Source organism: Anabrus simplex, chromosome 6 (assembly GCF_040414725.1).
Source record: "Anabrus simplex isolate iqAnaSimp1 chromosome 6, ASM4041472v1, whole genome shotgun sequence".
In the NCBI taxonomy this organism is placed as follows: domain Eukaryota; kingdom Metazoa; phylum Arthropoda; class Insecta; order Orthoptera; family Tettigoniidae; genus Anabrus; species Anabrus simplex.
In genome coordinates, this window is record NC_090270.1 from 158,088,701 (window position 1) to 158,106,169 (window position 17,469).

The 17,469-nt window shown below is 38.0% G+C and overlaps 1 protein-coding gene across 3 annotated transcripts in view; it reads left to right on the forward strand.

Moving 5' to 3' along the window:
- px (plexus) overlaps positions 1–17,469 on the forward strand; it is a 742,022-nt gene that overhangs the window by 600,596 nt on the left and 123,957 nt on the right. For all 3 annotated transcript variants that reach the window (XM_067150020.2, XM_067150021.2, XM_067150022.2), the window contains exon 11: positions 11,935–12,090. In XM_067150020.2, the coding sequence (XP_067006121.2) occupies positions 11,935–12,090 (156 nt within the window). The remainder of the gene's footprint in view (positions 1–11,934; positions 12,091–17,469) is intronic.

A 17,469-nucleotide genomic window follows, 5' to 3' on the forward strand; every position in this document is an offset into this window, starting at 1 on the left:
GCGAAATGGAACGTCACATAGTCTACTGATGCAATATACAGTTTAAATGATTCCCGCTATGTTGCTTAGGTTTTCGGTTTATTGACAACGAATGCCCTCTTGTAAGACAGTGAGGAATTTACTATAAGTAGTTCAAGCTTTGCCCTACAAGATAGTGCTAAAATCTCAATTTTCGTCAAATGGTGCTTAGTCTATTGGCGCATAACTCCATCCAATTATAGCTGTGGTCCATTGTGCTGGGAATATTTCTGATATCCAGATCTTTTGTAATATCAAATGGAGGGATGTCTGAGTTGCACTGCTGGCCTATTTCCTCATCTCTGCAAAAACCTGGTTTTCTCCACACGCTTTGTATTCTTAATTTCCTTAAGCACTGTTTCAGCTTCTGCTGTATGTGGGTTTATATTTTCTGGTGTAGATTTTATCGGGTTATGTGTATCAATAAGAGCTTTTCAAGTTTATCATTGTTCAAGAGCTTGTTAAATACTTCCGCTATGATTTCTCAGTTTTCCTTATTATTACGTGCTATTTTTCCATCATTATTTTTAAACAAGAATGTGGTGGGGGGGTGTATTTTTTGCAATTGTTTACCAAAGGTTTTGTAATAATCTCTAGAATTGGTTTTGTAATAATTTTCCTCAGTAGAGCTTATTAAATCTTTTTGACATTTTCTCAATTCTTCTAATAGTTTTGTTGAATTCTCTTCTGACATTCTTGAGGTTAGTGGCATTTTCTTCTGTTTTATGGGCTTGAAATTTCAATCAAGTTTGATGTCTTTCTTCATGCATTCCATTCACAATCAGAGGACCACCAGGCATGTCTTTTCCTTGGATTTAATGCAGCCAGATCTTCTGCATTCTGTTTAAGAATTGGTATTAGGTCATCTAAATTGTCTGTTAGTCTTGTAGTTCTTGTTGTTCATTGCCGAAACTGGGCATTCTGGATTAACTGACGAGGGCCATGTGTCCTTTTCTCTCCAACTCTGTTTTGTCTTTTTATTCTTAATGGAGCAAATTTAATCTTGATTTTAATTAAGTATTGATCTGAACCAGTGTCCATTCCTCTTAGAACTTTGACATTGTGGATTTCCTTGTGAAGGGATTTGTCCATTTATTTTATGAAATACTTCCTTTCATGCAGAAGGCTGCCTTGTGACAAAGTATTTTTTAATGTTCATTTTTAGAAGATAAATATTCTTGAGGAATGTTGATGGTAATCTAATAGTAACAATGGTTTCTTAGAATTATCAATGAACCCCTTAAGGCTATGATGGCAATCTCCACTAATGTAATTGGCAGACACATCTGCTTCCAAGAATTGGCAGCAAAAACTGGAATTGTTCCCCTTGCTCCAATCATCAGACCCACTATGTTGATTTCCTCAAGCCAGTATTTCTCCCTGTAGTAAGGAATTGTCAGTAGGTAAATATTCCTTTTCTCAAGGTTGACATCTGAGGGCTGCCATTTCCCTTTTGTCCAATCAGGATGTTTCCAGGTTTTAAGTTTGTGCGATTTTCTTTTAAAATATGCAGATTTGGAAATTAATCCATGGGTTCTGCAAATTTATATGAGTCTTTGGCCATTTCTATTGGTATATTTATGAGGAGCCCACTTTCCTACTACACCTCAATACTTCTTTTCCTTACCCAGTTGAGCGTTAAGTCCCCTATAAGTATCTTGATGTTATTCATATTTATTTTATTCATTGTCTGATCAAGGAGATCCCAGAAGTTGACTTCTTGCAGAGTTTTTGTTAGGGAATTTTTTTTCATGGTAGGGGCATGAGCATTTATGATGGTATAAAGTTTGTTTGTGGTTTGTAAATTTAGAATTGCATTGCTCTGTGAGATGGCTTTAAAATCAATTACGGATCTATTATTTTCAAATTTACTATAAATCCTGTACCAAATTGGGGGCGATGTTTCATGACTCTTTGGCCTGGCTTCCCATTGTACACTCTATAACCTTGAGATTCAAATGGATCTTCTGTTAAATCTCTCATTTCTTGAAGCCCTACCACAAGAATATTTTGCCAAACCACCTCTTTTTTCCGGGCTTGGGACTGGCAACAACAACTACTGAGCTACTTAATCCTCCCAGCAGATGCTGCAAGGTGGAATCAATATGATTATTATAAAATTTAATTCTTTATAAAATTGACATTGTTGTTATCCATATTCAACCACACAACAGTTTCCGCTCTCCTGTAAAATAAGTTTTTTGTTTCCAATAAGGTTTGTATTCTTAATGACAATATGCTTATTTCCTTCCCTGTGATAGTGAAAACTAAAATACGCTGTCACCTTGTGTGTACATAACTGTTTTGTGTTCATGCTTTTTGTGACTGCAGTTATGTCTCATGAGATTCCATCCTAGAGTAATTTTCTATGTATAGTCCTTACTATTCTGAGTCTCCCATCTTCAGACAAAATACAATTTTGGGATTGTTGTTTTTACTCATAAGTTCTTATGTGTGAATAATCTCTACCATGAGTCAGTAGCATGTGATCTGGCTCTTGTAAATCATCACAGTTGCAGAGCTTGTCACTGCTGTTATATGTGTTCCACATATTCAGGATGACTTTACAGCATGAGACCCTTACCTGTTGGCTGTTGTATAGCGTGTATGAGGTGAATGGTAAGCTTTTAGCAGATACCATCTTTTGTGCAGAGAGTTATTTTTGACCTTCATTTGTAGCTGAGCACATCTGTACCAAGCCATCCTATGCTCTCTTTAAATACATTGTTATTTCATAGGAAGTACTAACCTGTGATACTGCAGTGATTGGAAGCAGTGTCCGTCACTCTTGAAGATCTTTGAATGAAATTTTCATTCATTCATACAGCTCTCCTTCCACAATTCTACAAATTTCTTCCCTGAAATTCGTATGACCCTCTACAGTATCCTGGTTATTCCTGTGGACTTTATTTTGTAGGATACCCAACAGATTGAAGTCACACTGACAAAAGTCACGAGAGCACATGGGTCATAACCCTGCACTAATGAACATGTCATCAGAAGCCTCCTTTGTTGATTCAAAAAAATCCTTGACAGTGTGTGATGTTGCAGAATCTTCTTGAAAATATGCGTGGTTGTTTTTCACTATCAGATAGGTTCTCAAAGAACATATTTGTGTTCAGAACCTTTCTGAGTTCATAATATTTATTTTTTTTAAATATGGGTCCTATTACACTGTTTTCTGTATTTACACCAGTAATTATATCATGTAGTGAGAGGCAGGAATGGGGACTGCTAGGGAAAGCTTGCACTTCCCTTCCTTATTTAAAGTCCCAATAAACTCATGAAGAGTTGCGTGTGTACCAAATTTGTTTGAGAGCTGTTCTTGGGAAAAAAAAAAACCACATACACATGTACGTATGTTCAGCAGTATTTTCTACTTCTTAGATCTCTCCTGCCCACATTTTTGAACCCTGCCAATTCTAGCAATTAGCTTCTCTATTTCATCAGTGTACCCTTTTCTCTGCTTTGTATTTCAAGACTGGAATTCCCCTATTTAAGGACAGCAGGGGATAGAATCATCAGAGTCCCATTAAGTCTATTTTACCCCTTCAGCAGTTCATACCTTAACAGGAAATTTTACCTGAAATTACAGTGGTCTTCCAAACTTCTAAAATATATACTTTGTCAGTGCGGAGTTCCCATTTCAAGCAATAAAGACACATCCCAAAAGTGTGAAGAGTGTTACTTTGAACCATTTCTAAAGCTGATAGAACTGTATTATTTGCAATATCTATGAGAAACCCGTAGCTACAGACATGCGTCAGCAAGTAAAATATTATGACAGCAAAATACGTGAAGTGCACATTGTTAAAGAAGCTGACATCACGTTTGCTTCCCTAAATGCAAGATGTTCAGCCTGGTCCAACAAACTACCAGTCCTCTCACGATATTTGTATGTTGAGAGCTTTTCAGTCTGTCGAACATACAAGTTCAGTATAAATATTACACTAAAATATACCTGTAAAAAAATACACTATTAAACATGGAATAAAAATGTGTATTTTTATTTTTATGCCTGAGACCTGCAAAACTTCTTTGCAGGAATAAGAGAGGTATATGCCCCAACGTGCTCCTTCTCAGAGACACTGAAAGCTGCTGATAATGCTGCCACTATTACTGACTGTCAAGAAATCGTAGAGCATCAGAGATAACATTTCTTCACTCTTCTCAATCTGAGTTCAAATACTGCTGATGACTTTCTCGATGATGTGACTGTACAGCCCCAACACCCATGGATAGCTCTCCTGCCAACATTCAAGGAATTCAATGCCGCTCTCAGTGAACTGAAACCTTGTAAGGCTCCTGGCCGAGATAACATTCCTCTGGAATTGATTCAAAATGGATGCCTACCTCTTAAGACCAGACTTTTTACTCGTATCTTCTTAATATGTGAAACCTGTAAAATACCTGCTGACCTTAAAAATGTCACTATCGTTACTCCATTCAAAAAAGGTGATCATAGTGTTTGTGGCAACTATCGTGGTATATCACTGCTATCTATGGCAGGTAGAATTCTTGCTAGCATTTTGCTCAATTGCCTGCGGATTATTTCCCAGAGTATCCTATTCAAGTCACATTGTGGTATTAAAACCTCCAGAGGCACGACAGATATGATCTTCTGTCCAGGGCAAATTCAGGAAAAATGTAGAGAGCAATGGAATCCTTTATACCTAGTGTTCTTTGACTTGGAAAAGTCTTTCAGTTCAGTCCCGAGACCAGTTGACAGTACTGAAACCGAGCTCGATAGCTGCAGTTGCTTAAGTGCGGCCAGTATCCAGTATTCAGAAGATAATGGCTTCGAACCCCACTGTCGGCAGCCCTGAAGATGGTTTTCTGTGGTTTCCCATTTTCACACCAGGCAAATGCTGAGGCTGTACCTTAATTAAGGCCATGGCCGCTTTCTTCCCAGTCCTAGCCCTTCCCTGTCCCATCGTCGTCATAAGACCTATCTGTGTCGATGCTACGTAAAGCAACTAGCAAAAAAAGAAAAAGAAAAAAAAGAAAGGGGTCAGTACTGAAACACATTGGCTGTCCACAGCATTTTGTAGATCTGGTCAAGGACCTTCATGATAACCCATCTGGGCCTATCATTCATCAAAATATTATCTCTGATCCATTTCTAATCACTCGTGGATTAAAAGAAGGATGTGTGCTTGTTCCAACTCTCTTCGCTCGTTACCTAGCTGCCGTGCTATATGGAACATATTCGGACAACCAAGGTGTAAAGGTTACATGTAACTTTGATGGGGGACTTGTTCAATCTGGCTAGACTTTGCTCCTAAAAGGTCACTAAGATTACCTCAGTTATGGAATTGCAGTGTGCAGATAAAGCTGCAGCGTTTGCTCTCACACCTGAAGAGCTGTAACAGTTAGTCAATTGTTTCAAGAGTGCTTGCAGTCTTTTTTGGTCTCGCCAGTAATGTACAGAAAGCCAGAGTGCTTGCACAACCAGCACCTGGGTTAAACTTCCCAACTTTCAATATCTCCATTGCAGATACTCCACTGGAGCAGGTTGGCCACTTTTTATATATAGGAAGTACCCTTTCAACAAATGCTAACTTGTTTTCAAGATGTGGATAGGAGAATTGGTGCTGCCCACTCAACATTTGGACGTTTATCCCATCATGCCTTCATGAGTAGTGAGGACCTTGCAGTGCATACCAAGATCATGGTTTACCATGCTATTGTCATATCACCACTGTGTTACAGTTGTGAAACTTTGACCCTCTGCTAAAGGTTCTTGAGAATGCGCATGCAATAAGCATTGAGGCTACCATCATTGGCCATCGTCTCAGATGGATAGGGCTCGTCAGTCGCAAGAGTGATACTAGGCTTCCACATCAATACTGCTCCAGTATAAAACTTCATGGAGCTCTTTTTGAGGCGTTTCAAGGATCGGCTAAAGCATACTGTGAAAAGAGCTGGAATTAACTGGGATACACTTGCTGAGAATTGTACAATTTGACACCACACTGTTTCTACATCAGTTACTGTGTTTGAAAAGAATAAGAATATTTATTCACCATTGATCATTTAAATGAAATAGGTTTTGTCATCCAATACTACAGTATTATTTCTGTTATCTATATACAGTTATTAAAAGTCAATATTAACAGTTTTAACTTCTAAGAATTCCTTTACGTCATAAAATGGATTTTCCAACATCCAGTTATACAGTTTTCTTTTAAAATTATTGATGGTCACATCCTGTGCAGAGAATGGTAATTTATTAAAACATATTATACTATTTACTTTACGTGAGTTACCTGTTTTCACAAATCTGTGTCTTGGGACATCAATATTACCCTTATTACGAGTATTATGTTGATGGATGTTTTCCCTGATGGTAAATTCATTCAGATGGTTTTTAACATACAATAATAGGTAAACATTTATAGATTTATAACTATTAAAATTTTAAGCGCGGCTGTGAGCTTGCATCTGGGGGATAGTAGGTTCGAATCCCACTATCGGCAGCCCTGAAAATGGTTTTCCGTGGTTACCCATTTTCACACCAGGCAAATGCTGGGGCTGTACCTTAATTAAGGCCACGGCCGCTTCCTTCCAACTCCTAGGCCTTTCCTATCCCATCGTCGCCATAAGACCTATCTGTGTCGGTGCGACGTAAAGCCCCTAGCAAAAAAAAAATTTAAGCCTGATAAAAAGGGGATGACAGTGCTTAGAAGAACCAGCTTTACACATTACACAAACCAGCTTCTTCTCTATTAGCAATACATTATGGACATAAGATTAATGTCCCCCCAATAGCAGCCGATATGAAATATAGGATTGGAAAAGTCCAAAATATGCCATTCTCATATAGTCTGCTGTTACTAATTCCCTCAATTTCCACATAAGATATGAGACCTGTGATACCTTTTTACAGACATGATTGACGTGTACTTCCCAGCTTAATTTGGTATCAATATGAATACCCAGTACCTTGACTGATTGAATTTCTATAGTATTGGACAATCCTAACAGAATATGTTGGGTTTTATTCTTATTGCAGAGTAGTTTATTATATGAAAACAATTTCACTGCAGTCCTAAGAGCTTCTTGTGACATCTCTTGCAGATTTAATACGTCCTGATGCATGTTGATTAGTTTTGTGTTATCTGCATATGATACAACTGATTGTGACACAAAATTTTGTTGTAGGTCATTAACAGCAACATTAAAGAGAAATGGGCCAAGTACAGATCCTTGTGGAATGCCTGTCATAGCATCTTTCAGTGTGAAATGTCTATTTGTAATTGCAACAAACTGGCATCTGTTACTTAAATATATCTTAATTACATCCAAAGTGGGACTATGGCATAATACTGAAGTTTTCCCAACAAAATGTCATGATCTATACAGTCAAATGCTTTACTCAAATCACATAAAACCAGAGAAACCATTTTCCTACTTTCAAAGGCTGTTAAGGGGAACTGGAGGTGCCTATACTGCCCATGTTAAAATTATGAAATTTTAGGAACATTTATGGGAAAACTATTACTTCTATTAATTTGAAAAATTGTCAAGAAATACAGTGGTTCAGTCTTGAAGTCAGGATGGGGGGATATTTTTACTATATTTTATAGTCTCCCTTAAATAATTTTTTGTTACCAACCCTAAATTTTTTGAAAAAAAATTGCTATATTTAATTAGGTTACTTATATACTACTGAACATATTGTAAAATGGCTGTGTTAAAATGTACTTTTGACCACAAAGAGCACTATATATAAGTTTCATCTGGCTATGTTGAGTGATTGTTCAGAAAATGTTCGTTAAATTTTTTAAAAATCTAATTTATGGGAAATGACCTCCATTCCTGCACTATAGGATGGATTGACAGGATCTTCATCTTCCAAGAGCTTCCTTTTTATTCTTCTTTTCTGTCTTGTTATTCCATCATACTTCATGTCCCTTTGTTTTCTTTCTGCTCCTCTTACCCTCTCTCTGTCAATACTTCTTAGTGCTCGTACAGTGTTCACTCCAGCTTGAAACCCTAATGCCTTCAATACTTCACACTGTTCCCTTGGTTGTAGGTTGCTACTGCATCGTAAATGCCAAAGTGCAGTGTTTTTATACCCACAAACACTCTTTTAGGAATCGCTGACCAAATTAAATTGTTCACGCTCTCATTAGGATTCTGTGTTTTTCCATGCATACATTTCTGTAACAGTTCTGGCTGTGACAAGTCATGAAAAATTGGTTTTCTTGCATCTATCACAGCTGCGGGCAAAGACTGTTTGTGATCATAGTCCCTTTTGGCATTATATTTGCACCAGGAATCTTTTGGGCACAGGCCATGTTGAGGGCATTAATCGGAAGAGGCAGTATGAAGGTACAATGCCCACACTGCATTCCTCATATCACTAGCATTACTGTCATATTGCATACCCATAGTATCTCTGTAGACGTTCACTCGCCTCATCAGTAAGCCTGCCTCTCCCTCCTATTGACTTTCCATCACTGAGCTTACTTGAACCCTGAGTTTGCTTGAGCCTTCGAAGCCATGCTCCCATGCACTTTTGCACATGCCTAATGCATTCCAGTTTCTCAACTTTAAATTCACTTCCATATGGTTTCAATTCCTCTTGAAACCTTTGGAGTCACCATCGCCAAGATACATAGTATTTGTACCTAACACTGTATCAGGGCACTGATCATTCAAAAATTTGTTTCACTCCTTCCACTTCTATTGCCCCACTTGATCCATAAGTATTGCTGTGCTCTCCCTTGATTTTATTTTTGCACCTACAATGTTTTGAAAATATCGCAACGTCTATCACATTTGCACTGTCACCACTAGTAGCAGTTACAACCCCATTTAGAGATTTATGGCCCCTCTTTTGCCAAGAACCGTCTAATGCCACTGTCAAGTCCCTGGAACCACCTTTCATTTCTACAGATTCCTCCACTGCTACCTTCATGGTTTTCGTAGCCACATCTTCAATAGAGGATCCTACCAGTTCACAATAGTACCCAAATTTGCTTGGAGGTGGTGACAAGTTCATGATGTCACAGAAGAGCTTACCAGCAGCAGATCCTTTTCCAATGGATCAAAGACTATACACAAGTCTTCACCAAAAAGACTGCTGTGTGAATTATAGAATGTCACTTCGTTCTTGCAACGTGTACAGATTAGCTTCATCTTGCAACCTAAACTGAAATGCTTTACAATTTCCAGTTACACTCCTACACTCGTATAAATTTTGTACAAAACACTTTCCTTCAGCACACAAGACAACAGTCCCATATTCAGTACTTCATTCATATTATCATTGTCACTGACATTCACAAAATTTATCACCTGCACTAGTCAGCTTCTTGCTAGAAGATGTCTCTGGGCTATGGTCAGCCATGTGTTGCTTAGCTGAAGAACTCATTGTTTCCATAATTACAGCATCACAACTTGGCACCACTGTTAATTTTCTTTTCCCTACATTTTTCCTCTTCTTATACACACGATTATTAAACCGTGTCATCGTAACCAAAGGAGCGCTTTACACGAGGAGTATAATATCAACAAGAATAGGCGTGTCAATGAAATACTTTGAAATACTTCAAAACTAACAATAACAAACATGAGATTTGTTATAGAAAACAGTGTAGCCAACCTTTGCATATATATATATATATATATATACGCACACACTTAGTTAATTTAATTAATATAATTCAAAAATTTCTGGATAATATAAGGAAATATTCAACTTCAGGACGAGAAAATGCCAAGTGATTCGCCAAGAACTCACGAGAGGCTGTCAGTTCCATTAAGCGGTTCTGCCCACTTCCTCTGCAAGCACGTATAGAAACAGCAATAACTCCACTTCTAGGGCCAGTATAATGATAAATCAAAGTTTGTCTTGGAAGAGGAATGTTCAATTAATTTTTAGTAGTAAAAATGAAATACTGTATCCTATATTTTTGGATTTGACCACCTCCGGCTCCCCTTAAAGTTTAATTGACAATTTCCAGAACCGCAGAGGTAGTACTTTTACCCTGTCGGAATCCATATTGATTACTAGACTACATGGCGTGAGTTTCAAAGTAGTTACTTAGTTCACTATAAATAACCAATTCACTTATTTTAGATAATATGGGAACAATTGAGATTGCACAGTAATTTTGGCGAAGATGTTTGTCACCACTTTTGAAGACCGGAATAACTTTTGAAATTTTAAGCATATTCGAAAAAAAACCCCACAACAATCTTTAAATATTTATTGATTCTAAACGCTAGTGGTTATCAAATCAGGTGTATTGTTTGTTTAATAATGTCATTGGATAGCAATAACAGTCCATACTTTTTGAATTAGATAATTTTGAGGCCGTCTTTATGATTTCATTTGGCGTAATGTCAACCCATTGGAAAGTATGCCCCCCTAATTGATGTGGACCAGGCCCAATGATAGCAGATGTACCTGTTGGATTAACTTTATCACCTATTTCTTTCACTGTGTTCAAAAAGTAATCATTCATACTATCTGATTTCAGTAATATATCATGTGTATGGTTAGGAGTATTCTCTTGCGCTGTAACATCCCAAGCTGCCTTGCATTTGTTGCATGCACTTTCAATGAATGTTTCACGTGCTTTTTTTTTTTTTTTTTTTTTTTTTTTTTTTTTTTTTTTTTTTTTTTTTTTCATGTGCAAGTTTATTTCTTCAGAACTTTTTACACCTGAGATATATTTCATACGCATCTTTCTGCACACTTCCTGGCACCCATGAATTTTTATAAACTCTATACAGAATCAACATCCTTTCCCTTATTTGGGTAAATTCATCAGAATACCAGTTAAGTGTTTTATTCCTAACTGTGCGCACATTGTTGACCTTTACTGCAGGGGAGCAAGAATGCCACAATTCAGTGTAAGTTTTAAAGAAAGTTTCAGTAGCAGTTTTAGCCTTCGCTTTGTCACTATTCCAGTTTACTTTCTTCAATCTTTCCCTGAATAAGTTAAGGTAACTATTTTTTTGAATTTTTATCCATGAAATGTCAGGCTCCCTATTTGTTCTTTTGTCTAAGACACTCTTCTGGTAAAGATGGTTCACGTTCAGCAAAAGACCCTCCAATGAGCTTGACATTATACATACTTCTTGAGAAATTGACAATAATGTTATCAATGCATGCATTATTGCATGTGGGTGTTTTGTTTGTACAGGTTAAATTTAACGATCTTAAAAGGTTAAAAAATATTCTTGAAGACTGTTCGTCTGATTTTGCCATTTCTGTATTAAAATCACCACAGATAGCTACTTATGAGAAAATTGTTAAAATTTAATACTTAACTATTTCAAAATTCTCAAGAAATACTTTCACATTGCCCTTTGGAGATCTATACAAACTTACGATTATTAGATTCTGATGTATTATTTTAACACAACTAAACACAACAACCTAGACATAAAAAGGCTATACGATAAGCACGGAAGCTATGCCAAACTCAGCTCTGCCCTCCCCAGCTATTCCATGTAATTTGTGTGGACGTATGTTTCACGCCAAGATTGGGCTACTAAGTCATATGAAACATATTCACGAAATGTTGTGAGTGTGAAAATATAAACTGCTGAAGAATATGTTTACTTGGATATGAGTTGCAGACGACGACAGCATAAGAAATATACACTTATAATTTTGCATTTCTATTTACACTTATGTGGGCTTTGTGAATGAGTCGTTACATTAGCCTTTTATATAAATATATAGATGTATGATGAATACCACTGTTTTCTTGACCTCTGAAGTGAGGATTAAAACATTTTTCAAGAAGTTGAATCTTGAAAGCAAGTTCTGTAATTTGATCTTTTATGTAGACAAAAGTAGATGTTCTGTTCAATTCTGTGAACATTGTACCATTAAACCTGCTATACTTTTCTATCTAGTAATTTGTATTCTGTTTACTTCTGCTGTTACAGCCTGGAAGGGCAGTTATGTCTGGAGCGGTGTGGAATGCTCCGACCCCCTCTTTTCCCACCACTTCCCCCTTCGTATCCCCTCTATGGCCTACCGCGGTACTCCCCAGAAATGCTGCCAACGCCCTTTGGATTAATATCTCCTGGAATGCATGAAAGGTAAGCTCATTGATAAATCAATTTGGTTTTGGAAAGTTTATTGGTATTATGTTACTATTTGTTGAACTTAAACTGAATCTTTTGCCTCTTATGTTGTCTGTTCGACTGAAAGAAAGGTACGATCAAAGTATTTATATGTGAAATCCGTTGCACAGTCGTGACTATTACAGGAGTTGCATTGAACTGATTCAGAATGCAGTAACCCATCACTACACCATTCAATTCTTGCTGTAAAATACTACTTTATGTGCATCTTTACAAAGAAAATTGTAACCCCGCTGCTTGCAAATACATACAGTTAATTTAACCCTTTTACTTTCATAGCTTCTAGTGATGATACTAATGGTTATGGACAAAATTGTTAGAGACAAAGGAAACCTGTGGGAATTGGGAGATGAAGTTATTTACTATTCACAGACAATATTGTGGTCTGGGGAATGAACAGCAAAGAAGTGCAAGAACAACTTGATGCACTGAACAAGAAAATTGAAAAGTATAATGTGAAAATCAGCGTGAAGGAAAGCAAGACCATGGTAATATCAAGAGGAGGAAGACTAGTTAGAAAGACATTGTGAAAATGGTAGTCAAAGCTTTGAAATTGTTGACCTTTTCATATACCCAAGGAATTAATTATACTCTGCATGCCGTTACTTCAAAATTGAAGTTTTGCAAAACAAATGAGCATCGCCTTTCCTCTGCTAGTGCAATACGACCACAGTAAACAGCCCTTGTAAAATATAATACTGCACTCAGAAAAACTAATGAATATGGATTGAAAACAAATTCACAGAAAATACACTTACTTACAACATCTGACATTAATAAGAGAATATATTATTAAGAATAGAAGAGAATGAGGAAATAACATATTACTCACCGCTAATGGCTGTCACAGGAAGGAGGTTATGGCCTACAAAGGGACTCCACTGATGTCAGAGTCACTGCTACCTTCCAACATTGAATCACTGTGACAATCGCCAGCTCCCAAACAAATCACGAAACTTTTGACAGAGTTCTTCACTACATCTTCATTTTCCCATGCCTCACGTATTAATCCTTGTGTACGGCGCACAACTTTCCTCCAGTCATCAGCACTGACATTTGCCACAGCTTCGGCTGACAGGTTTTCCGCCTCAGGTACAGTAAACCGCTTATTTTTAGTTGCAACATAACCCTTAATCTGAGCCCATATTTTCTCTATTGCATCGAAATGTCCTTGACATCTGCTATTTTGTCCATGACATACACTGGTAATTGTCGCTTGTTTTCTTTCACAAGCCGCAACAGTTCACCTTTCTTCATGTCGTCCCGCACAGGAATGTTGTGCCTCCTTAACCACTTGGCAAGAATTGACTTCTCTGCTGCCATTGTCGGAGTTTTGTCCTGAATTATGGAATGGTAGGGGGCGTTGTCCATTATTATCGTACAATTTTCAGACAGGTTATTCATTAACGTGTATTCAAACCAGTTCTGAAAATTAACACTATTAATTTCCTCATCGTAATTCTTCCTCACTTACCTATGGGCACTGCCATTGTACCTTCCACAGAATAATCTGTCCAGCCTTTTCCTACGGTATGGTTTACATTGATCCATGTTTCATCTAACCACACAATCAAATCAAAATTTTCCTTCATAACGTTCCTTAAAAACTGGCAGCGCCACATCACAATATCACTTCTCTCCATTAACACTCGCCGACCGTTTAATTTCTTGTAACGGAATACCAGTTCCCTTACCCCGCCATTCAGTGAAGTCTTGCTTCCCTTAAATAGTTCGCTTTCCCTCAGACTCGCGTATTTTCGCAAGAGTAGGGTGGTCTTTTTTTTTTCTTTTGTTGTAGTAGTCATAAATATGCCGATAAATAGCATCTTTCTGGAAACTGTCCAAATTCGTAACTGGTTGGGCCCGATTCCTTTTCTTACCCAGCGTTTCAAACTTAGAGGGTCCAGGAGATTGTTCCTCACTGTGGTATTACTCCTTTCCAACTGCCACTACTGTGTTTTTACTTAGTTTGGTAGCGTCGGCAGTCTGTACAGCTTGTGCTAAAGGAAGCAATGTAGACCGTTCTCCTTTTCTTTCTCAAAGTACTCGCGCACGTTGGACACAATTTCACAGGCCCCGTTTCTCAATTGCGTGCCTTGTCCCACACCTCTCTATTTTTTGCCACTTGTCTTTCCAGAACTACACTGAGACACTGTAAACATCACGAGCTAAGTACACTAATACACAGGCGTAAATAAAACTACAGCTATTTTATACTCTGAATAATTAAACCTATATTGTACTAACTTATGCTATGGTAAACTGTAAACCACGCTATACTGTACTATACTAGAGAGATAAAGACTAATATGAAAAACGCACTAATTACTGAAGAAAAATGCGAAAGATCGTGAACCGTACCGAATACCATACACGCTGAGCGAGATAGGTTAACCAGGTGGTGAATGTAAACATTAGAGTTGGCAACTAGGTTTTGAGATCATGCTCTGCTGATATAAATCGATATGAATGGCACCTTGGGATTGATTGGATGTTTATGCTTCAGCGCATAACTAGCAGGAAGAGCAAAAATCTGCCAAAATGTCAATTTAGAAGTAGAGCCGTGCGGATTATAATGCAGAATACAAGGCTGGACATGGAGATTACCAAGAGGGTGCAATAGGGTAACGCATTGTAATAGAGTGTGTCGCCGATGGTTTGAAGTTCATAAAGTGGATGGTACAATTTTGCGAAATTGCCATTGAAAATCTTAGGATCATTCAAAGACATTTTCGAGGAAGTCGATGAAATATGTGTTTTTTTGTGAATTTATGTAAAAATATTATTGGAATTTTCAGGACTAATAGGAAAGACATATTTATTTAATCATTATGAGTGTTGGTGGAAGGAATAATTTTAGTATTGGAGATCTCCTGTAGTGTGCTTGTTGCAACTTGCAATCTATTAAACAACCTTTTGTATCACCCTGTATTTGCCACATGGAGGCTTCGATAATAAAATCGCTGTGTTTCGCAATCAAAACCTCTATAATTTGTTGTCCATATAAGGTAAATTGTTTTAATTGGTCAGAATAACAACCTTCTTCATTGGCGAAAATTTCTGGTCTAATCGTGTAAGCGTCCCTGATTTATTTATTTATTTATTTATTTATTTATTTATTTATTTATTTATTTATTTATTTATTTATTTATTTATTTATTCATTCATTCATTCATTCATTTATTTATGGAACACAAGAAACAGCTACACTGAGCAAATTTCACTTGCACTGCCAACAGACTATTTAACAAACATAAACTTTCACAATAAAATATAACATAACAAAATATAACAAGATCAGGTACACAGTCTACTAATAACAACTGTCCAAATCGAAGACCATGAGAATGTCCATGTTCATACCCAAGTCGTCGTGGGTCAAGATGACGGTATAATCCCTTCACATCAACTTATCTTTAAGAGACTGTTTACACCCTTCTCGAATATGCTTTTGTGTGTTGGGAGGCGGATTAGGAATGATCGTTGAAGTATTGAGTACTGAGTGTAGGGAATGTGGAGAAGGTCTTTGGTTCTGGTGGAGCGGGAAGGAACACGGAGAGAGAAGAGTGAGACAAGATGTTCCGAGCGGTAATGCCCATTTAAGATATCGTGGATGAAACTCAGGTCAGCTACCTGTCACCTGATGTGCAGCGGTGACATATTAATTGCCATTAATACCTGCTGCATAGACAGAAATCTGAGCTTGGGGTTTCTGTTCCTTACAATTGCAGCAAAGAAGGACACTGCTCTGTCTAACTGCTTAGTATTGCAGGGGGAGGCTGTTGTCCTAATAGGAGAGCAGTAGTTTGAGAGAGGTTGAATGATCGTGAGGAAGAAGTTACAGAGAGCAAAGGGGTCAGAAATTTCTCTGAAGCAATAGAGAATGCCTAGTAATTTCATAGCCTTGGTTGTGTATGTTTCTTTGTGGGTCTTAAATTGTAATTTTGTATCGAATATTACACCTAGGTCACGCTGTTGCGTAACTACGGTGATGGGCTTGTCAAGTAGGTAATATGATGTCGGTAGAGGAGATTTACGTAGTGTTAATGTCATGTGGCTGCATTTTTGTGGATTGGGGATAAGTTTCCAAGTACGGCACCAGTTCGAGAGGGCATTAAGTGAGGACTGTAGCAGAGCTGGATTTGCTGGATTCCTGATCTCCCTAGATATTTTGCAGTCGTCAATAAAGAGTAGGGTATTCACTGTTTGGTTGAGTTCGGACGGCAGATCGTCCATAAACAAAGAACACAGCAAGGGGCCAAGAGTACTGCCTTGTGGGACACCTGAGGTGACTGGTAAACATGAGGATGAAGTGCCTGATATTACCACTCTCTGCCAACGGTTATGTAGGAAGCCAGCAAGAAGGGTCAGAAGACTGCCATGTATATTAAATCATTCGGAGAGTTTATGGAGCAACAGAGTATGGTCTGCAAAATTGAAAGCTTTTGAAATGTCTACGTAGCAGATATCCAGCTGTGATTTAGCTGCAATGGCATGTGATGCAAAGCTATGCAGAGTGGCCAGGTTTGTTAGACAAGAGCCACCTAGTAGAAAACTATGCTGCTTGGTTGAGATATACGGGAAAGCGAATGTGAGGAGACGCTGGTGTATAATTTTTTCAAAGATAAAAGATAGTGTGCGGAGAATAGAAATTGGTCGGTAAGATGAAACATTAAATTTGTTGCCTGATTTAAGAACAGAAACAATATTTGCCTGTTTCCAGGTAATAGGAAAATAGCCCGCGGCAAAACATCTGTTAAATAATTTAGAGGGACGCAAAGAGTGCTGGCAGTATTTTTTAGGAAAAGAGGACCTATAGTGTCGGCACTGGTAACTTTGTTGGTACGAAGAGTTTGAAGAATGTTATGAACTTCACTTGGTGTGGTAGTTATGCTTGATAGGGTTCTGTTTGAAGCTGTACCTATGGGAGGGAGCGGTTGGTTTTGTAAGGGAGGGGAGAAGTTGGAGAAGAAATACCTGTTGAACAGTTCATTGCGATCGGTGCCGTCTGCTGTTGCATCGTTGTGGTTCACACTGACAGGAATCCGCTCCATCCTTCTCCGTGTGTTCATGAGACTCCTGATTGGCTGTTTGCGTGTTTCTCAATTTTCCGGTCTTTGGCTCCTCAGTAGGAGCAGGGCTCTAGTCCACGTCTTTGGTTTTTGTACGTCCTCGCGGTCGGACGCACTTCGAGTGTGGTCCCATCAGCGGCTCCAGTCTTAGGGTAAGCAGCTTTCCTTTTCTCAAATTTTAAATTAACATGTAAATTTATTTGCTTCGGAGTTTACCGTTGACTCTGGTTTTCGCCGTTTTGTTTTGTTATGCTCGTCAGCT